Source organism: Oryzias latipes, chromosome 5 (genome assembly GCF_002234675.1).
Source record: "Oryzias latipes chromosome 5, ASM223467v1".
In the NCBI taxonomy this organism is placed as follows: Eukaryota; Metazoa; Chordata; class Actinopteri; order Beloniformes; family Adrianichthyidae; genus Oryzias; species Oryzias latipes.
In genome coordinates, this window is record NC_019863.2 from 12,881,712 (window position 1) to 12,904,478 (window position 22,767).

Here is a 22,767-nt window from a genome sequence, read left to right on the forward strand (position 1 = left end):
TATTGCATACCCCACTAAGATCAAAGGGGACAGAATATACATTGATTATTGAAAGCACCGGTTAATGTTTCATTAACGCTTACATTGCACCCATTTTATTAGGTTTACCGAAAGCAGATTAGGTTATTCTGGGATCTTGACAGAGAACCCAGATGTATTTCTGAGGTGGCTAGAGCTAATGAATCTGTACCTGTTTTTATACATCTCGCATCATCTCTACCTGACCAGGTTAAACAAAATGATGCCTGACAGTTTGCGATTTTGCTTACTATTCTTTCTTTTTTACAGGAAATTGGGGATGTGGAGAACTGGGCCCGCAGTATTGAGATGGATATGAGAACGATTGCCACCGCTCTGGAGTATGTGCACAAAGGCCACCTCCAGTCTGCTGGCTCATAGATGCATTACTACGTATGTGTTGAGGTTGACACTCAACTTAGATCGGTTGAACATTATTTGTTGCATTCAAGAGTGCATGAATATTTGTGCTGGAGAGGCATCAAGACAGGGACAAGCATTTTTTTGTTTTAAAGAATGACTTAAAATAGCCTTTTTATCAATCAATAAATTACAATAATTTTACATTGTTACAGACAAATCAGTGCCCCTTAAAGTACATTTTTTGTGCGTCTCCTGCGTGGCTTCTTCACATTTATGTACCATGACTGTCCATAATGACTGTACTGTTTTTGTTGTCATTCACAAAAGAAACATTCTTTTTAATAAAGTTAAAACATACTTGTTGTTTTTCTTGGGAAAATATATGAAAACTGAATCGATTACATGACAAGGTAATAAAGAAAGAATGCAATTTCATTTTCTGAAATGTACAGACGGCACTACAAAGTTGGCAACATGATATAAGACGTGCTGCTAAACAGATCTACAGTTGGGAAACATGCTTAGTTTTTCAGAACCACGGGTCCTGATGGCTTAGTGTGCTTGTTGCAAAAGTAAGAGCTCTGAAAGAGTCTTAAATAATGGAGAAAGTTATGCAAGTGAATTTGGTAAACTGCCAAATCTAATGACTGGCAAGTTATGGTGATGGGCCAGCCTGTGGTTTATGACATGAAAGGCAGCTAAATTAATTTACGCATGGATTAGCATGTTTGGTATATATATATATATATAAATATATATATATATATATATATATATATATATATATATATATATATATATATATATATATATATATATATATATATATATATATATATATATATATATATATATATATATATATATATATATACATTCATACACTATTCAGGTAAAATACTCAGTTGTTTGCTGTTAGTGTTGTTTTTATTTTTCTAAATTGATTCACAGTCTGAGCAAAAAAGGATTAGTTACAAACATTTTTTAATCATAAGATTAAAAAGATTTCGTGTTGTCCTTTTTTTTTACCTTTTCTTATTGTTTTAACATAAAGACTCATGTAAAGTCTAAAACAGAAGCACAAAGAGAAATATATATACATATATATATTTTAACTGTTAAATTGCTCAAATTGAAAAGTTAATAAAAGGTCTGTTGACTTTATGATCATGCTTTCATATCTATAAAAGACTTTTATGTTTAAAATATCAAATTCTATTCAAAAGCAGTTCAAGTATTTATGCCACTGGAATCCCCCATGCTCTAAAAATACATTATATGGTGTTTTGTCAATCACCTGAATGAGAAAAAAATCCAACTAAACATTCTTTAGGATTGTGTTTTCTCAACTTTTTTTCTTCTTCATACAAACAAAGGTTGGTACAGATTGGGGATTACGAATAGTGTTTTTTTTAAGGGATAAACCACAGGGATAAAGCTTCCCTTTGACCAGCCTCTGAGCTAATACAGAAGGTAGACAGTGAAGGCGAAGGAAGCAAAAAGCTTCAGGGGAACCTTCACTTTACAAAAATAAAAGGTGAGAGATTTTTTTTTATTATCATGTTCATTTTAAACATTACATCAGAGTTTAGATAAGTAGAGATATGATATAGTTTAATACAAGTCAGAAATCTTATAGTGAAGGACAAAAATATGACTTAAACCATACAAATTGAATTTTGTTGTATTTTAAAAAGAGTTTTCCATTTTTTATGAAATAAATTTGATTTTCTAAGATAAAGCACAATTAACCTAACATACAAAAGCAAGATCCAATTAAATTTCTAGGTTTGGTCAGTTTGCATCATGTCTTTATTATATAAAAAGATTTAACCTAGAAGAAGAAACTGATCTTTTTTAGAGTCGTATCACGCAAAGGTTTCGCTAACATTCTCTATCTTCACCTCCATTAATAAAAAAAAGAAAAAAAGAACTGATCCATAGTAATTATTTGATCACAAATACGTCACTGCTGCATCTTTTACTTTGTTAAGATGATAATCCTGCTGTATAAAATAATTTTCAGCCATATCAGATCAGATTGTCAAAACAAAATCTAAAATCAAAAGAAGACGGAGTTCAATGTAGACGTCATTTTTTGATTGGTTTCTAAAAACAAACCAAAAAAAAGTTAGAGAAAGTGTTGTGAATACTAAATGAAGAAAACGTGACATTTTTGAGTTAACCCTTTTTTTTGCTTTTATAAAACAAAAACTACCGGTAACTGTAACATGATACTTGAGAATCAATGTTTCAAAATGACTCCTCAAAATGATGTGAACCCACTTTTCACCCTCACAAATGCCTTTCTTTCTTACTTAAGAGTCTTATCCAAAGATTTCTCATGTGCCCAAAGTAGCTGAAGCTTTACAAATGCCTCTTTTACTGAGACAGAGAGAACAAAGTCATTGTGTTCTGAATACATGAACTTTCAACAGAGGATTAAAATCCGTTTATAAAGTGGAATTATAATATGAACGTAATGTAAACCAGACATAATCGATTTTCATGGAAAACCTAATTATCTTCATCTTTGGACAGGATGTTTTTCCAGCGAGGTCAAGACCAAAAAAACAATCCTGAAAGCTACATGGATTTTATATTTAATGTTTTAAGGTAAGACACGTGTCTCCAATTTACCTATTTATGCATATTTTCCAAAGTATGCTTATTGTTTGATCTGTTCTCTCCTAGGGAAAATGCCTGGCTGTACATCACTGCTACTGTCATGGTGATGTGGTTTTTTGGGTGGCTGTTCAGAGACAGCTTACAAATTGAAAACTTCCATGAAAAGTATGTTTTTGTCACTGGCTGTGACTCAGGATTTGGACATCTCCTGTGTAAGAAACTGGACCGTAAGGGTTTCCGTGTGCTGGCCGGCTGTCTCACAGAGAAGGGAGCAGATGATCTGAAAAGAGCCACAGGGCCTTATCTGAAGACAGTTCTGCTCGATGTGACAAGTCAGGAAAGCATCCAAAAAACAATGGAGTGGACCAAAAAGGAGGTTGGCGATAAAGGTAAAAAAAGAAAAAGAAAAAGGCTAAACAATTAGAAAAAAACACTTTCTTCAAAAAGCTCTAATCAAATAGGTTTAAGTGTGTTTGATCTCTTCTTTTTCTTAAAGGACTTTGGGGTCTTGTAAATAATGCTGGCCGTTCATTACCCATGGGGCCTTCAGAGTGGATGACGGTGGACGATTATCACAGCACGCTGAAAGTCAACATGATTGGAGTGATTGCCATGACGACTACCTTTCTGCCCCTCATCAAAAAGGCCAGGGGTCGTATCGTAAACGTAGCATCAGTGCTGGGACGGGTGGCTGCAAATGGCGGTGGTTACTGCATCTCCAAGTTTGCAGTGGAAGCTTTTTCTGACTGTCTCCGGTGAGCCCAGCAATTAATAATCAAAGCAAAGAAAACTGAAAAATTGGACACTTTTCTTTTAACTTAAAGAAGAATTTAAATAGAATTTACTAAACCAAAGCATAAATTTCAATGGCAAGCAATGTTTAGTTAAACATTATAAAAAGCCCCTTTTTTAAACAACCTTTGAGGGCTGATTTATTAAACACTGGAAAGATATCAACTTTTTCTTAAACAAAAGTGACACCTGTGATAAGACATACTGCATGAATTCTCTGTTTTTAGGCGGGATATCAACCATTTTGGAATTAGTGTTTGCATCATTGAGCCTGGATTCTTCAAGACGGCTGTGACCAGCCTGGATCCCCTCGAGAGGGAGCTGCATCGGTTGTGGAACCAGCTCAGCCCTGAAGTCAAAGCCAGTTATGGAGATCAGTACCTAGAAAAATGTAAGTACAACAGATCAGAACATTGTTTCAGCCATTTCCAAATCTTTCATGTATAACATTTTTGTTTTTACTTTCTGCGCTTATTTTAGGGTAAATGCTTAATTAGATTGACCAATTTAATTTTATATTTCCTCTTCTTACCTTTTTACCATTTTATGGAGGTTACATTATGTGAGGTCATATATGTAATTTAAAGTAAAACACCATAGCTGTGAGAATTTGACCTATAATTGCATGACAAGTATGTCAAAATAATACTTTCTTAGACTTTAAAAATGATGTGAAACAATCTCAACAACAAAAAAAAAACCTTGAAAAACTGACATTTGTTTGCTAGACAGCCATACATTAATGTGACTTTTACATTGACAGACATCAAAGTTCAACGGTTGATCATGAACGCTGTCTGCGACTCCGACCTGACCAAGGTGACGAGCTGCATGGAGCACGCTCTGACTGCGGCCTACCCACGCACCCGGTACAGCGCCGGCTGGGATGCCAAGTTTCTCTGGCTCCCCCTCTCCTATATGCCTGCCTGTGTGGTTGACATTGGTCTGAAACTGGTGTTACCTCGTCCTTCCAAGAGCGTATAACCTGCAGCTGCATCCATCATTTGTTCATTTGTTTGATTTTGCAAAAAAAACCATTCAAGAGTATATATTAATAGATTATTACAAACCCGACATATCCATATATAGCTGTTGTCTGAAATGTCATATTTTCATTGACAGTATTTTACATTTAAACCGGATATGGGTTTACTTTTTGTGATCATGGTTTACTGCAGTCTCATTTGATGGAAGCAAAGATGGAAACCTGTGTTGACTTTTGAATGTTATGAATGTGAATTCTTATGTAAACTCATAAAAAATGAATACAAAACAATGTTAAGATCATTGTCTTAAAGAGCCATTCTCATGTGGCACTAAACTTACAATACCTAGAACTGTTGCCTTACTTTATTTTAATAGAACCCGTTTCCACATAATTTTTATTTTTAACTTTAATCAACTTAGTTTTTAAATCCTCTACACATGTACAGAATAATATTCAAATTTAAAAAAAACGTTTAATTTATGTTTTCTTGGATCCATCAATGAGAACATGTGAATTTCACCAGTTTTCTTTCAAAAACATTTAAGCCTCAATTAATTCTAAATGTCTGGGAAACTAATTTGCATCTCAATTGTTCTTTTTTATTCTGTATCTAGATATTTGAGCATGAGTTTAGGTAAATACACAATGCACCACAAGGGCATGCAAGCTGAAACATGTAGTATTGTGGAAAAAGAACATCATTTTTTATCCAACAGGATGACAGCAATGATGTTAAATTTAGACGAATACAACACAATAGCTGCTCTCCTGAAGGGTTTTAAAAATGATTTCTTTCATTTGAATGCTTTTGATTTTTGCCGTTTTAATAAATTATCGGCGTTACAGACGCTCTTGTTTGCATGAATTTGCTATTTTTTTAATTTTGTAATTGCTAAAGAAGTAATACATCTGTCATCAACCTTGAATAATAAAAGAGTCCATTGCCCTTAACTACATCTTATATTAAGCCTAACGTTTCTGTAATTTGTCTGTGCTTCGTGAAGCTTTGAACACATCATAAACTTTGTCTAGGATTACTCAATGGCTGCCAAACTAAACAGATTTAAATAAATTGTTTTTAAAAAACCAATTTAACATAACAATCTGAAGCAGCCTCAGACTTGGAAGAAATTTTTTTTTTTAAAACATAATATACTTTTCAGAAGAGAATGCAGACCTGTAGTAATCTAGCATTTCTTTGTTTTCTGCAGCTGTAATGTCAAATATTTAAAGGTCCAAAGCCTCAAAAAAGGACTTTCTGAAAAGAGAACTTGTTGAAAATGAAAGCACGTCTGATTAAATTGATTGCCTGTTTCAAATTCTTTATTTTAAGGAACAGATTTACATTTCTAAACTCAATTCATTTGGAAAGGTTGAGGACCTAGAAAACATTTGGATCAAATATTGAAAAAAAAACATCTCATTTGCCTGTAATGAAGCCGTTTTATTTAAGAAAGTCAAAAGGACACTGATAATTTTTTCTGCTCTAAGCATGAACTCGTTTCTGGAGGGATACTGCCTCAGTTATCCCTCATATTATTCTCACTTTTCTTCAGATTTCACCCAAACGATGGAATAAAGACAAAAGAATCTGGATGTCTTTATTGTCAAATGATAAAAAAAACAAAAAACTTTACTCTGAAGAAAAAAGAAATGAAGACAAAAATATTCAATCAAAAGTTGTTAAATGAAGCAAAAAGAAAGTAAACAAAGTTGTAAATGTTATTTCTATAAACAATCTTCTCTTGTAGTTTCTGATTCAAACAGATAAAGTCTATGATTGTGACGTCACCGTTGCAGCTTCCTTCAGTTCACAGACAAAGCAAAATCATGAACAATACATTTGTGTGAAGAAACGGTAATGTAAGAAACAACAAGAAAACAGATTTCTCTCCAAGAGATTAATGTTCAGAAATGTCTCAAATCCACATTCCTGAGATTTTTCCTTTCCTTCTTTATTTCTGACAACAAACACCAATCCACAGAATATGAACAGTTCAAAGGTTTTGTTCAAACTAATCTAAAGATGACAAATCCCCCCAAAAAAACAAACATTTCACAATCTTAAGGACCTATTTGAGTTAAACTCTGCAGTTTCTCCAATATAAAACATCCACAGTCCAGCATGGAGGGGCTGAGAGAATGAGGTGTGGACTCTGTGGAGGAGAGTCATTCTTTGAGAGACGCTGTAAAAGGACAGAACACCTGCTCTGTGATCCAGGTACACTCCTACTCTGGAGGAAGCAGGAGCTGAGATGAAGGCTTTTTTTCTGTTGTGGTAAAATGAGAAGCTGTTTGGAGAAAAACGTAAAACCCAAGATTTGTTATTAAAACCAAATCTACTTTCATTTCCAGACCTGCTGATGTTCTTGTATGCGACTGCTACATAAACCACTTTTCCTTGCCGCCCCACCTCCCAGTAACAACGTCCAATCAGACTCTCTTTACTCAGAACCTGAAGCCAATCAGTAAATCTGTCTGGGTGATCAGAATAAGACTGATGTTGTTCCAATAATGTCACCTTTCTGTTCTCCTCTGACAGTAACAGTCGTCTGTGTGCAGTGTCTGGATCCAGGGTGATTTGACAGGAATATTTTAAGAAGTCAGCTCTGCTCTTTGGTTCTGGCGGTAAAACATTCAAACAAGTGACTGTCAGTTTTTTTTGGGTCCGTTCCTCTCTCAGAATGCCCTGCAGTTTGTCTCTGAGCTCTGACACAGCCGCTGTCACATCCTCAAAGTATCTCAGAGGACGGACATTGATGCTGGATGAGAGTGTGGACCCACTGAGTGGTGGCAGTGAGGGGTAGTTGAGCAGAAACTGGTTGTGATCCTCTGTAAGTGAGAGCTGCTTCAGTTCAGCGTCTCTCCTCTTCAGCCCAGTGATCTCCCGCTCCAGCTCTTCCTGGAGATCTTTGACTCGACTCACTTCAGTTTGCTGCTGGGATCTGATCTGCTGCTTCACATCCCAACTTCTTCTTTGGATGAGACGGATCATGTCAGTGAAGATTTTCTCACTGTCCTTCACTGTTTGATCAGCAGAGTGATTGACAGCCTCCACCTCCCGTCGAAGCAGCTTCACCTCCTTCTCTCTGTGCTGGATTCTCTGCTGGATTTGTTGTCGACTCTCTTCCAGCTCTCTCTGCCTCCCAGTCCTTTCTGCTGCAGCTGAGACGGTGTCATGGCCTCTATGTTCATCCACGGAGCAGAGATAACAGATGCACTTCTGATCAGTGCGACAGAACATCTTCATCACCTCATCATGACGGGAGCAGATGTTCTCCTGCAGGTTCTTGAAGGGTTCCACCAGCTTGTGTTTTTTTAACGGAGCTGCATCCAAATGAGGCTGAAGGTGTTTCTCACAGTAAGAGGCCAGGCAGATCAAACAGGACTTGATGGCTTTCAGTTTTCTTCCAGCACACACATCACATGCCACATCTTCAGGTCCAGCATAGCAGTGATCAGCAGGAGCAGCTTGGAGTCCAGTCTTCTTCAGTTCCTCCATTATATCTGCTAACATCACGTTTTTCATCAGAACAGGCTTCGGTGTGAAAGTCTTCCTGCACTGAGGGCAGCTTTGAATTTTCTTCTCTTTCTCATCCCAGAAACCTTGAATGCACTTCATGCAGTAGCTGTGTCCACAAGGAATAGTCACCGGATCCTTCAGCAGATCCAGACATATCGAGCAGGAAAAAGTTTCCCCGTAAGCTAGAAGTCCTCTCTGCATGTTTCTTGTGTTTAGCGGAAAGGCTCCTCGTTCGATCAACATTTGTGTCCAAGTTTGAACTTCACTGGCGCTCAGAATTCAGCCAATCAGCTTTCTGGTGTTCAAGTCTCACCCAATCATCGCTTCACTTACAGGGGCCCGTGTCCGTGCGACCAACCTATGCATACGTCATCTAAACACGCCCAAAGAAAATAGTCCTACGGTGGCTGCGAAGGGTAAAAAAGAATCAAAAAATGCTTGATTCACTAGATTCAAGGCCTGTTCACACCGGGACGAATTTCGCCGGCGATTTTCGCCGACGTTTAACGCCTCGTGACTAAACAAAGGGCACCAACGAGAGTGTGCACACCGACGCGAAAAAACGCCAGGCGTTAAAGCGTCAAAAAAAAAAAACGCCTCGGGTTCGTTTTTTTTTTTTCGACGCGTCGCGTCGAAATCTACTCGACCAATGAGAACGGCGCTTTTGCTCACGTGTCTGGAGCTTCTGAAGTTACAGTAAAACACAACTTGGGGGCGCTCAAACACAAAACTGCCTTGCTGAGCACACATACCAGCGAAGAAGATAGACGCCAAGTAGCGTCTACACTGCCGCGAAGAAATAATGACGGACATTCTAAAATATCCCCGAACCAAGCACCAGTTGGAGCTACTGGTGCTTGAAATATTCATGTTTTCTTTGTTTGATTCTGACAAGCGTGTAAATACTTGCTCTCTTCTTCTGAGTGAAAAGCGACTTTCAGAAGCGTAAAGTTGCGCAGCGCCACCTTGTGTACAGGAGTATTTCTGTTTTACATTAAGCGCCATCTAATGTCAGGGAATGAAATTGCATGTTCACTCCACTCATCGTCAGCGAAAATCGCCTGGGTGTGAACACAAAAAACGTGGCGAAAAACGCTGGCGAATAACGCCTGGCGAATATTCGTCCCGGTGTGTACGGGCCTTAAGGTAGAAAAATATGATATGTTTGTTTCAAGTTCAATAAAAAACAAAGATTCAGGTAGAAATGAATTGCTGTTCTTTGGCATATTGAAAATAGATTAATTTGTTTTTAAACAATTGGATTTTTTCTGAAAGACGAGACATCTTACATATTCCAGTAGAAACGTCTTGTAAAACTTAAATGAATAGCCAAACTTTAGAAGAAGAGAAAACAGCCTTTTGGCAAGGTTGGGGTTTTCCTGTCCACTTCGCAGCTCTGTTATATAACTATAAACACTCCAAAATTGCTCAAAAGAATAAAGGGAACAAAACGAATAATGATTATATACCTGATAGAATGAATTTTTTTTCTAAATGCTTTTTTGTTTACACAGTTGCATGTGCTGACAACACCACACAAAAATTATGGAAATTTAATTTTTTTTAACCTATGGAGGACTGGATGTGAAATCATACTCAAAATCAAAGTGGAAAAACACACTAGAGGCAAACTTTAACGTAACATCTTTGAAGCAAGTCAAAATTATATTTAGTAGTGTGTGGTCTCCACGTGCCCATATGATTTTCCTGCAATAGCTGGGTATGCTTCTGATGAGGTGGCGGATGATCACCTGGGGGCGGGGGCTCTTCCCGTACCTAGACCACAGCATCTGTCAACTCCTGGACAGTTTGTGGTGTAACCTGTTGTTGGTGGATGGACTAAAAGATGATGTCCCAGATGTGCTCAATTGGATTCAGATCTGGGGAACAAGCAGTCCAGCCCATCACAGCAATACCTTCATCTGGCAGAAACCCCTGGCACGCTCCAGCCACATGAGGTCTAGCATTGTCTTCCATGACGATGAACCCAGGTACAATTGCTCCAGCAAATGATCTCACAAAAGGGTCGGAGAATAGCATCTTGTTACCTAATGTCAGTCAGGCCATCTTTGGTGAGCACATGAAGAGCTGTGCTGCCCTCTAATGAAATGCCAGTAATGATTACTTACCCATTGACAAACAGTCGCGTTGGATGATGTTGCAGTTTGAGCAGACACATGCACATTTGTTGTCTACTGGAGGTCCTTTTGCAGGGCTCTGGTTGTCCTGTGTCTCCTCACAAAAAGGAGGAGGTACTGGTCCTGATGCAGGGTTGTTGTCCTCCTACGAACTCCTCCACATCTCCTGATGTACTGGCCTGTCTCCTGGTAACGCAGACTCAGCAGACCTGCTCGCCACAGCTCACATTGATGTGCTGTCCTGGATGAGTTGCACCACCTGGGCCACTTGTATGGGTTGTATACGCTGTCTCATCAACCGCTGGAGTGTCAACACTGTATGCATTCAAAACTTTCCAAAAATATCAGCCAGAAAACATGAGGACAGAGAAGTTGTCTGTTGCCTCTTGTAGAACCACTCCTTTATTGGAGGTGTCTTGCAGATTGCCTATTTTTTCCACTTGTTGTCTATTCCAATTAAACAAACCATGTGAAACTGATTGTCAGTCAGTGTTGCTTCCTAATTGGACAGTTTGATTAGGTGTGACTGACTTGGTATAACATTGGATTCAGGTGTCCTTTATATTTTTTAAACAGTGTATATTTCTTTTCTGTGTTTTTGTTCAGAGGAAGCTCCCAGAATCCACTGGTTATACCTGAATGATGGGCTCTGCAAAAACTGTTTCTATGCTTCCAGTGGAGTTAATGGAAAGTGTGTGAAGATATTTATGGATAATATATGTGACTAAAATGAAATAACTTTCCTAAAATACTTTTAGATTAAATCACAAATGATAACATATTTTTGTAAGAACCTCATTTAAATAAAGCAAAGAGCTCTGGTTTAAAGTGGGTGGGGTAAGCCTTGTTTTCCATATGTCATTTGTTTCGCACAGTGAGGCGTGAGATAATTTCTATTAGGAGAAATCTACAGTTAGTGCTCCTCAAAAAACTTGATGACACAGAGCAAAATATAAAATGAAAAAACAAAAATAGAGGAAATGAAGGTGATTCTAACATGTTTGACATGAACTATAACCCCTGTTTTTTCAACTATGAACTATGACCCCAAACTATATTTGGAGGAAATTATGAGATGTTAGAGCTAGTCCTAGATAAAAGTAAGAATACATGTACATTATGAAATAAAGGTAAGATGATCAGAATTTAAGAAAGATTTGGAAGCTCATAAACTTTAACAAGACGGAAAATATGTTCCTCACAGTTATTAATCTCATTCCAGAGCAGTTTTTCATCTCCAACTCCCCGCCAGTTGTGACATTAAATAACAGCAATCAAAGATCAGCACAGAAGTGATATCTGCTGAACAAGCATGAAGTCAGTAGGAAGTCAATCAAGATGATTAAACTAAAAGACAAATCCTCATGATCACAGAGATTTCAAATCTTTTTTATTTTTTGGAGAAAAAGACCAATAGGACGTAAGAAGAGGTTCAATTCAAGATTTAACATAAAAGCCATGAAGAACCTAATTTGTAGGAAGAAATAGCAAAAGAAAATCCATATTTTTTTGTGAATAGTTACATCATGACATTTGTCAGTTTACTTTAAGGTTGAGCTCATGGGATTGTGTCCTCTCTGTGTAGATTGACGACAGATTTTTCTAGGATGAAAAACAGCGACAATCCTGTTAGAATCAGAATCAGAATCAGAGATACTTTATTGATCCCACACGTGGGAAATTTGTTTGTCACCATAGCAACTGACAGCAGAGGGAAAAAAAAGACTTAGAATTAAGTTAAAAAAAGCAAGAACAAGGAAATGTAGCATAAATACAGACATCAAGGTATTATAATTTAAAAAGCTATTTACAGAACAGCGCAAGTAAAAAGATGTGCAAAAGAAATGTGCAAAATAGAAAACAACTAAATAAAGAGATAATAAAAAATAAAAATAAAATGTGCAAAGGTTATCTTTTGCACTGTGTGTTGTTGTACAGGGTTATTGCATTGGGTCTGAATGACTCTTGGTACCGGGCAGTTTTGGAGCGGAGCTGTCTGAGCCTCCTACAGAAGGAGCTCCGCTGTTTGTCCAGAACAGGGTGGAGAGGATGCTCTGGGTTGTCCATGATTGAAAGGAGTCTGTTCAGTGACCTCCTCTCCATCACTGCTTCAAATGTGTCCTGTTTGCAGCCAATGAAAGAACCCGCCATCCTGATCAGCTTGTTCAGTCTGTTGGTGTCACTGACCGCAATACTGCTTCCCCAGCAGACCACGGAGGAGAACAGGGTGCTGGCTACCACAGACTGGTAGAAGATCCCCAGCATCTTGCTGCACACATTGAAAGACCTCAGCTTCCTTAGGAAGTAGAGTCTGCTGCAGGCCTTCTTGTACACAGCAGAACTGTGGCTCCTCCAGCTCACTCTGCTGTCGATAGTCACACCCAGATATTTATACTCCTCGACCGCTTCCACATCCTTGCCCAGGATGCAGAGGGGTTGTAAGACAGTCCTTTTCCTCCGGAAGTCGATCACCATCTCCCTGATCTTGTCCACATTGAGCAGCAGGTGATTCTCTCCAGCCCACTCCACAAATCCGTCCACCAGCCTCCTGTACTCTTCCTCCCGTCCACCGCTTATACACCCCACAACCACAGAGTCATCAGAGAATTTCTGTAGGTGACATGACTCTGAGTTGTGCTGAAAATCTGAGGTGTATAAGGTGAACAGAAATGGAGAGAGCACAGTGCCCTGTGAATTTCAATATGCCATGAATTTCAATATGCCACATGTCAAGGAGTCTATGCTTTCACCAGGGAAGTTTCACATATCCTAGCAACGGGTGGACCAAAGACCAAGATTCTAGTATCATTTGATTATTTTTTTGCTCTCAAATTCCTAATTTATCTGTAATTTTTGAGCACGTTGTCAGGAACTTCCCATGTTTTTTGTTTTTTTTTTCCATTTTGTTGCCACAGTTGAAAATAAAAGAAAACCACTCTAATAAACCATGTGTTGTCATGTTTTTATCTATTTCTTATGACAAGTGATGGTTTAACTTTTAATAATGAAAATGTTCTAGGGTTAAAAAATGAATTTTGTAATGGGGATGCTTGGAATAAATCCTTTAAACATAGTTCAGTGGAGGTTTGTCTTTTGTTTGACTATTGTGCAGGTTTAAGAGCTAATAAAGAAAGGAAAAATACAAAGAGAAAGAAAGACAAATGTTTTTCTTTCAGAGATAAACTCTCACATGTACTTTTCTGAAAATGTCTCAATCCCTAATATTTTACAATTCAACCAGAATATATATATAATCTTAATTTTAAAATGGCTTGTAAGTCTTTTACAAATGTATATTTAGGTATGAGACAATAAGTCAAAATCCTGTTGAAGGTCAGGTGTGGTTTACCTCTGAGTCAGGTCAGGCAGAACCTGGCCCACTGTGCATGGTTGTATAGGTGCCAGAGGGTGGCAGTGTCTGTTCAGTTTACTTCAAAAATAAGGACTTAAAAGTCCTGTTTTGCATCACATGTAATAGTTGATCTTATAAAAAATATAATAATTTAAAAAAAGCATTTAGAATAGAAACTTTCTGTTAGAGTTTCTGCTGTGAAAAAAAGCTCAGCTCAGTGAGGAATGTTTCGGTGTAAATTTTAAGTAAATTATGATGAGTGACCTTCATTATTAATAAAGTAATTTAGTAATTTAGTTTTATTAGTTGACAAATAAACAAATAAAAAATGATTTTTTTTTTACTTTCTAAATGTATAGAAGCAAAATATTATTTACTTACAAAAACTTTTTAGATTTAACTTAATGCTTACCTAAAGGACAAGCAAAGACCTATTTTATTATTTTTATGCAGCAACTATTTATATATGGTGAAATCACATAATCTTTTAAAAAGTGCGCACGTATCACTCATTGGATTTATGGCTATCCGATCTTTTATTAAAAATGTAAGAAAAACTATAAGAACATTTTTAAAATCCAGATAATTTTAATAACTTCTGGGTCAGTGTGAACAAAATTTGGAGAACGTTTGCAAAAAGCAACAAAACAAAACAAAAAAACAGTGAAAAAATCTATTCCACTTTAGGGGAAAGACCAGAATGAGTAGATCTGAACTAGAAAAATTCCAGCTTCTGTGAATTTTGTATTCAGTTCTGTGAAATAATCATTAAGTGAATAAGCAGAGAAAATTGAACTTTGCCAAAAAGTGCTAAACAAAAAAATAACAAAAAAAACCCTCACAAAATCTGCTACAAAATTAGATAAAGGCAAGGCAAGGCAAGGCAAGGCAAGTTTATTTGTATAGCACAATTCGTACACAAAGTAATTCAAGATGCTTCACAAAACAGAAAAATGCATTAAAATCACAATACATCATAGAAATAATCAACGTAAAATTTACTTTAAAAGAAAAGAAAAAAAAAAGTAATTGAAAATTGATAAAGACTAATGTTGATAAATAAATGGTAAAAAATTTTCAAAAGTGATATTCGAAGCATAAAAAAACCCTTGAAAAAGTGGGAAATTTGACCAACAGGAAAGTTAGTATTCACAATAACTGTTTAAAGTTTAAAAAATGTTCAAACGTCTCATTTTCACCAGTCTGTTTGCAGGGCCACATGCCCCCCCCCCCCCCCCCACACACACACCTAGGGACAGTTAAGAAAAATCAATTAACCTATATAGCATGTTTTTGGACAGTGGGAGGAAGCCGGAGTCCCCAGAGGAAAACCCATGTGCATGCATGAGGAGAACATGCAAACTCCAAATAGAAAGGTGTGAGTGCTAACCTCTACACCACCATGCATGCACCACCACAATACACCAAAGTGGAATTATGTCACAAATTGGCATGGTCACACAAGTGTTTGGTGATAACTTGTTCTTGCTTGTGTTGGCAGAGCTTTGAGAAGGTGAGGCTGCAGAGGATAAAACCCTTCAAGGCTGTTTTCAGGCTCATCTTTGGCAGCTTTGTATGGTTCTGTAAACTGATTGTATAATTAACGTCATTTGTGAATTCATTTCTAAAGAAAAGATAGCCTGCCAAATCAGCAGAAGAACAATCTGTACCTGGTATTAATACTAGAAATCTGAGTTTAAGCCATGCAGTTGAATGCACAAAGGAACAAGAGTTAAATTCAGCTAGCCTCATGTGTGTTTAATCTTACAGTGAAACCACTGGGGGACGGTAATCCTATGATGAACCGTCAGGGGTATTCAAAGTAAAAATAGACAACACAAGTCCATTGAGAAGTACATGTTTTCCTTTTTGCCCTTTACCATCTGTTTGCAGGTATGTGCCCACCCTGTGTGGACATGACCAGCTTGCTGTCATGTGATCCACAACTAGGTTTAAAAGCTTATGGTCCATTGAAAAGGACACAGTACAGAATTCCCCACTGACCAGAGGTAGAAGCTCACATCACTGGATCTGGGTAAGGCTACTGGCTTTTAAAAAGTCTATGTTATGAATCAGTTTTTAGAGCACTTTACTTTTTGTTTTCGTGTTGTAATGCAAGTGGAATCATTGCTTTATCTCTGCGAGATAATGCACATACACTTTTTCAAATGTGCAGGCTGTGGTGCATCTTTACCATGTCAGACACAGAAGAAACTACACATGAGTGAGTATTCGGTTTTGTCGCTGGAGTGTAAGGACTGGTGTTGTTGATGCCAAAGATGATGCTAGCAAAGATGGAACTTGACAGAAACTATTTGCTGTCTCTCCTTTTTTTGCTGTTTCAGGGGACCACGTAAGTTAGAACAGTGAATTCACACACATAAGGCACATACGTATGAGTTTGCCACTTTGGTTTAGTGAACTTAGCAGCAGATTCATGCATGCAGCATGATAGTGTGGAAGTCTGCTGCTTTCAACACAGCCTGAAGAAAGTGTGTTGTTCTCGTGCTGCATGGGCACACAACAGAAAAGCCACCATTGTTAAATTGACGAAAACTTTCTTTCCTAACTTGAAGTTATTGCATAACCTGATCAATGCATGTCAGAACAATGAAAAGTCTCACTGGGCTTTCTTATGCAGCCGTGATGCTCCATGATTCATTACACTTGAGGTTTACATTTGCATAGTTTTAGTTAAGCTACTGGCTCAACAAAGGTAAGCTACTGGCTTCACCACACAGCTGACTGTATTTTTGGCATGTTGGTGCCACTGAAGAGGCATGTTGCCGCTCCAGCTTTTCTGCCACATTAACGCTTTATCCTCTCTGCCAGTGGCTCTTGTCTGAGATGTTCATCCCAGTAGATTATCCAGTGATCTGTCCTTTCTCTCCAAATAATGAATCGGCTCATCCTTGAAAGATATATGGGGTCACTATTATATTTCTGTCTCTTCTGTCCATGCCGGGCACTGACGTTTGGCTGTTTGTGAAGCTAGGCACCTGTCTCCTCTTCATGGAGTGCAGTTGCTGTTAGTGAGTAGTGACTGTTCTCAAAAGGGGACCTTGGGGAAGGGAAAGGCCTGAGCACAAGGCCCACTTTCAGCTCCAGGCCGATGAGAGGTCTAACTACAGGTTGGGTTACCCTCTTTGGAGCGAAAGAGGTCCTGTTTCCCACAGCAACCACAGACACCAGGAGACTCAGGCTTTTTTCTGCATCCAAAAGAGGCTCAGAAATGTTTGAAAAATGTTGAGCATGATAACATTTAGATCTGACAGCTGTGGGAGAGCTAAAAAATCAGATGAACAAAGCAGCTTCACCAATTCAGTTTTCTCTCTTTCAAAACCCCAGTTTTAATGCCAGTTTTAGTAATTGTTTGGGTTATAAAATAAAAAGAGCAATGCACAACCAAAGTTCAAGTATCAATAGTTGCTTTGGTAGAGCAATTCATGGAAGAAGTTTGGTTGACAAAATAACAAAAACACAAGCCACCATCAGGGGAATAATGATTCAATTTCAACCAAAAAGCAAGAAGCAAAAATAAGTATCAAAGAAAACAAACTAGTCTACTTTATGTACATTTACATTATAGAAGAGCCATAGATGCAAAACCTTAAAAATGTTATACTATAGAAATGTTACTGTCTATGAATTAATAATTACTTTTTTTGCTCACTAGCATTCACATAGTAGTTTTATGATGTGTCAATTTAGTGACTTTTTTTTGTACATTTAGGGCATGAGTCTGCACCTTTATCACTAAAAGAGCCATTTGGTCCAGTTTCTGGCTGACCAAAGACAAGATCTATAAAGTTCCACTTGACTGTTTTCAGAAAAATATGCTTTACTTATATTTTGTGGTCTCATTTATAACCTCTCATTTATAACCTCTCATTTATAACATTTCAATATTTAAAATAATTGAATTACAACAGTTTTTCCACTTTCTTCATTTAAAAAAAATTACTTATTTTACTATGGACAGCAGCACATACAAGTTTATTTTTCTTCTTTTACTGTCGAATATAAAAATGACAACATTGGTGTAGAATCACCTTTTTTATTTATTTATCTCTATGTGTGTTACACTTATTCCAATGATAAACTACTCTGACAATAGATTTATTCTTTAACCATCATTTTGCTCTGTTATCTGACATGTCAAAAATCTAAACATAAATGACAAAACTTTATTAACTAAAATAAATCAACCAATACTACAGAGAAAAACCTTAACTGTTTAAATGGATGGCATTTTTCTTCCGTCACAGAGCCACAACACTGGGGTGAAGGAGCCAAATGTGGCTCTGGAGCCTCAGGTTGCAGACTAATTTAGGAGATATGATATTATGATATGCCATTTATATCATATTATACTAAAAAAAATGATACTCTTTAAAACTAATTCCGTTTTGTGTGTGTCTGTGTGAATTTGTAAAGTATGAAAACAGAGTGTAAACAGACTTCCAAGACCTGTTCAACAATCACACTGTGAACCTTGCTGCATTCTTCTTTTAACCTTTTGGTCTGATCAGTTTGAAATGCGAGCAACACATAAACAAAGACATTCCTGTGTATAGTACAAGTAATCTGATCTCAAAATAGCCACACGTTGCATGTAAAAACCCTGCTAACTGCTTGGTAAGGGACTGTACGTGTTCATGGTAACGGGATCAACAGAGCATGGGCTCATTTTGCATCACAGACCTGTTGAGAGAACTTTGGTCTAAGTTAACTTGTGAAGAATTGATTTTATGACAGAGGGCTGAAAAAAGTCAACAGCTGCTTTATTCCACTGGGTTGGTTTACAGCACATCACTGGAGACATTTTGGATTAAAAGGTGCACCAATGTCAGTGTTTATCGTAGCTGGAATAACTCCATCCTATTCTTGGACATCATGGCAGCTATTCTGCTTTCTGACATAACATTTTTAAATTTAAAATCTTTGTATTTTTGACTAATTGCAAAGCCAAAATCCAACATTTGCTCATTTCCCCCTGTTTGTGCTGTGTATGTATATCTAATCTTGATTTGTCAGATCAGTGCTTCACCCCTTGATGTCTATTGAAGCAATTATGCATCAAACCACATCTACTAAAATCTATTTTCAAGCAAAATCTTCTTGAAAGAAAAAATATAAGGGATTTTTTTTATAGCTGGAAAAAATCCTATGTGGAGGGATTAAGCAGAAACGCAACCAGTCTGAAAGCAGAAAAAGCACAAATTGTATTTTCTGTGACATGACATATTTGTAAAACTGTTCAACAATCTATGTTTAAATTGGAGAGTAAAGGTCCACTTTAATGTCCAATTTAGACAAATCAAGTTGAACTTGTCAGGTTTAAATGGGCTAACACAGCAACAGGTTCATAACTTTTTCTTACATTTTTTCAGCTGTTGTCTAAGTTTTTGGCTTTAGCTCTGCGTCTACTAATAGTTTGGGTACAAACAGAGGTGTTTGGTCCAGTTCATGCTGAGAGCTTTGAAATGGTCTCAGAAGTTGTCTTTAGCAGAGCAGAAAGAATTCTTCCTTCAGGAATATACAACATCAGCAAAAGCGGGACCCGATTGACCTGAAAAACACAATTTCTAGTGGGTGAAGGAGCACATCTTTGTCCTGAGAGTCCTGGGGGTCAGGAGTGGCCCTTGCAGTGCTTTCAGCATTTTTTTTGGTTTCACTTTAGAGAGGATTACCTGAGTTGACTAAACTCCTAGATTAAGTGAGGAATTATCGGACTAATTTAAAACTGTTTGTGTGAATTCGACAAGACAAACCTGTAATGTTTTTTAGTTTCTTCTCACGTCTGTCAGTCAAAGTGTCTGCCCTTAGGCACGGAAAAGTTCTTGTGATGTGCAAGACTTGGTTTTAGGTAAAACTTCTTCTGTTTCAGATTCTGCAGAGGAAAATGGAAATGAAGGAGGTATGTTTTCAAATACACAAATTCACAGAAACATTTTCATTATTAATTGATTTATATTGTCTCACAAAATAAGGATTTTCCTGATTTCCTCTATTTTTTTTCCTGACTTACTGCCACTCAGAAGAGGCTAAACCCAAACTAAAGTAAGAAACACACAATAATGTAACATGAATATCAAGATTATTCACTAAACTGAAAATTCATATTTTTAGCCTATAGCTTTTTTACATGTCCACATGTTTTAACTTGATTCTATGTTTTTGTGGGATTCGTGTGTATGCTTATTTTATCAATATTGCTATTTTTAACAACTGTTTTATTTTATTTTATTTATTTATTTATTTAAATCACTTTGAGGTGCTTTTTATCAGGAAAAGTGCTTTATAAATAAAGTTGCATTTGAACGTAGTTCACTGAACATTTCCATTTGTTCCCTTCTCCATAAGACCTGGTTTTGTGCCGGGCCTGGCACCTCCCAAAATCCCAGATGGAGAAATAGTAGACTTTGATGTGAGTTGATGTCCAAACTTATCAAACCTTCACCTGCAAGCTGCATTTGGGGGTTTCAGCAGATTTAAGCTCACATATCTTCAATCTTCTCAGGACATTCACAGGAAACGAATGGAGAAAGATCTGATAGAACTTCAGTCGCTGATTGAATCGCACTTTGAGAAACGCAAGAAGGAGGAAGAGGAGCTCATCAGTCTCACAGACCGTATTGTATGATCTATCAGATATCTGCCTTTTTCAATATTTAATATCTGAGGGATTGGTTTTAGTTTAATTAAAGTCTCTTTTCTTCTGTTCCCAGGAGAAACGCAGGTCAGAAAGAGCTGAGCAGATGAAGATCAGGGCAGAGAGGGAAAGGGAACGGCAGAACAAACAGGCTGTAAGTGCACCCACAAATGTCATGAAATCCCTAAAAGAATCACAAATTGGTTGTCTAAATCAGTACTTTAAATTCAGACTGACCAAATGGTGGGATTATCTAAATGCATTTTATTTGCTTTTCTGTCCTAAACAAGGAAGAGAAAGCCAGAAAAGAGGAAGAAGAAGCTAAAAAGAAGGCAGATGATGATGCAAGAAAGAAAATGATTCTATCCAACTTAACTTTTACTGGATACAAGGTTTTTGATACAGACATAAAATAAAATAAAACAAGTGAACATGTGGAAGAGGTGTTCACACGTCTCTCTATGCTGCACTATGGCAGACACAGGGTGAGACAAAGAAGCCAACAGAAAGAGAAAAGAAGAAGAAGATCCTAAACGATCGGCGCAAGGAGCTCAACGTTGAACACATGAAAGAAGACCAACTCAGGTACCAACACACACATTGATCTACCATCCTCTGACATGTAAATGCATGACAAATGATCTACTAATGAATTCAGAAAAGCTTTTACGGTCCATTTCAAAGGAAAGCACTGTTTCTGCTTTAATGAGTGTTCTGGCATTTGTACAGAGAAAAAGCAAAGGAGCTTTGGGACTGGATTCGACAGCTGGAGGCAGAGAAATATGAACTTCAATCTAAACAAACAAAGCAAAAGTATGAGGTAAAATCCACTGAAAAATCAGTTTAGTCATTGCTAAAGCATACACAATTAAAACCTGAACGAACCAGAATGCTTAGGAAATTTATTATTAAAATGTTTGAATCCTCACCTATTGGGTCACAGATATAGACTGCTTTTAATTTTAAAAAAAGGCTTGAAAGACTTTTTTTTCTTAGAATGATAAACTGTTTTTTTTTACTATCATTTTGAATTCTAACGTTGTTTCCTGACTTTAAACCTGCTAATAACTGAATTTGGTTGCTATAGATTAATGTACATGTTTGCAACAATAATGCAAAATGACTTGCGGTGAAGGAAGATCTTACAAAGGCCTTTATTGAGAACATTGCCTCTGTTTGACTCATCCAGGTGCAAATACAAAGAATATTATACATTTAAATATGTAGCAGGTCTCTAAATCGGTAAGTTTAGAAAACATTTCAAACTGTTCTTTGTTCAGATTACAGTACTCAGAAACCGGATCAGCGATCATCAGAAAATGTAAGTCTGCTCTGTTGGTTTTGCTCTTTAAAGCAATTCAAACGGTTTGACAGATAACATAAGACATGTTTTTTTCCTGAAACATTTTTAAACTTTCAATCGATATTTTACAATTAAGTATAAAAGTACAAAACTATGACAAAGTTCGAAACTTTACGAATTTAAGAATTGTGGAAAATCAAACCTAATCTGTAAAATTTTGCTTTGATATTAAAAGTTTTAAATTCTCTTTATTGAGGAGAAACATTTTTTCTGTATTTTGTCTTTCTGACTGTGCATATTTTACAAATAGTTTTTTTTTAAATAAAGTATTTATCTTATTTTTTATCCTTTCCTTAGCAAATAAATTTAAAAATCTTGTATACATATAAAGGGAAACTTCTCATTTTCTCAGTGGAATAAATAATAGCTCGTAAATTCACGTAAAAATAGTTTTAGAATTATTTATTACAAATATTGTGTGGTGTTTCTATAGTTTCCACAGAAAACAAAGTAAGCTTTCAGGACAAATCTGTGCTGACTAACTTTATTCTCAGTTCAAAGGGAAGAAGGAGCAAGCGGGGGCTGAGAAAATGACATCTGACATTCGCTGAAGGGAAACTGGCACCATCAGACATCCAAGTCTCACTAGAAACGCTGGAAACTGCATACTAATGTCTCTGAATCGTTAAAACGTGCAGAGAACCAAGTTCCCATGGTTCAAATATCACTGCTTGTTCTCCAAAGGTTTATAATTGAAAAAGCCTGAATGTTCATTCAGTCTAGCCGTTTTGCAAAAATGTTTCTGTATTTTGGCAAAAACTAAATAAAATAAGTATTCAAAAAGGAAGTGTAGGGCTTGTCCATAAATGTTTTTGATAAGGACTGTGAGTTGTGTTTGAAGATGAGCACCTACACTATATTTGACATGGTCTCATACGGCTGACATGGCTTTATATTTATTTAATTTTACACCAGTTACTTAAAACTTTTTCCAAAAAATAAAATCC

The 22,767-nt window shown here is 36.9% G+C and overlaps 3 protein-coding genes and 1 pseudogene across 5 annotated transcripts in view; 3 read left to right on the top strand and 1 right to left on the bottom strand.

Moving 5' to 3' along the window:
- bloc1s1 (biogenesis of lysosomal organelles complex 1 subunit 1) overlaps positions 1–738 on the top strand; it is a 2,141-nt gene extending 1,403 nt beyond the window's left edge. Inside the window, exon 4 of the mRNA XM_023954929.1 lies at positions 289–738. Coding sequence (XP_023810697.1) covers positions 289–399 — 111 coding nt within the window. The 3' untranslated portion in view covers positions 400–738. The remainder of the gene's footprint in view (positions 1–288) is intronic.
- Positions 739–1,813: 1,075 nt separating this feature from the next.
- Positions 1,814–5,745, top strand: rdh5 (retinol dehydrogenase 5). The gene is made up of 6 exons (XM_004068712.4): positions 1,814–1,918; positions 2,923–2,997; positions 3,076–3,398; positions 3,506–3,764; positions 4,029–4,192; positions 4,565–5,745. Exons 2-6 carry the CDS (start codon positions 2,924–2,926, stop codon positions 4,783–4,785), a joined length of 1,041 nt encoding a protein of 346 aa, XP_004068760.1. The 5' UTR covers positions 1,814–1,918; position 2,923; the 3' UTR covers positions 4,786–5,745.
- A 1,669-nt stretch (positions 5,746–7,414) lies between these two features.
- On the bottom strand, positions 7,415–8,761 carry LOC101168451 (annotated as a pseudogene). The gene has a single exon (XR_002873281.1). The product of XR_002873281.1 is annotated as an E3 ubiquitin/ISG15 ligase TRIM25-like (transcript).
- Positions 8,762–15,758: 6,997 nt separating this feature from the next.
- On the top strand, positions 15,759–22,607 carry LOC101170422 (troponin T, cardiac muscle isoforms). Of its 2 annotated transcripts, none has more exons than XM_004068713.4 (13): positions 15,759–15,837; positions 15,979–16,026; positions 16,148–16,155; positions 19,693–19,722; positions 19,844–19,865; positions 20,169–20,232; positions 20,326–20,442; positions 20,534–20,611; positions 20,748–20,849; positions 20,936–21,042; positions 21,187–21,277; positions 21,738–21,778; positions 22,315–22,607. In XM_004068713.4, exons 2-13 carry the CDS (start codon positions 15,998–16,000, stop codon positions 22,352–22,354), a joined length of 729 nt encoding a protein of 242 aa, XP_004068761.1. In that variant the 5' UTR covers positions 15,759–15,837; positions 15,979–15,997; the 3' UTR covers positions 22,355–22,607. The 2 variants fall into 2 exon arrangements, with proteins under 2 accessions (XP_004068761.1, XP_011473237.1); XM_011474935.3 differs by having other exon boundaries at positions 19,847–19,865.
- The last annotated feature ends 160 nt before the right edge of the window (positions 22,608–22,767 follow it).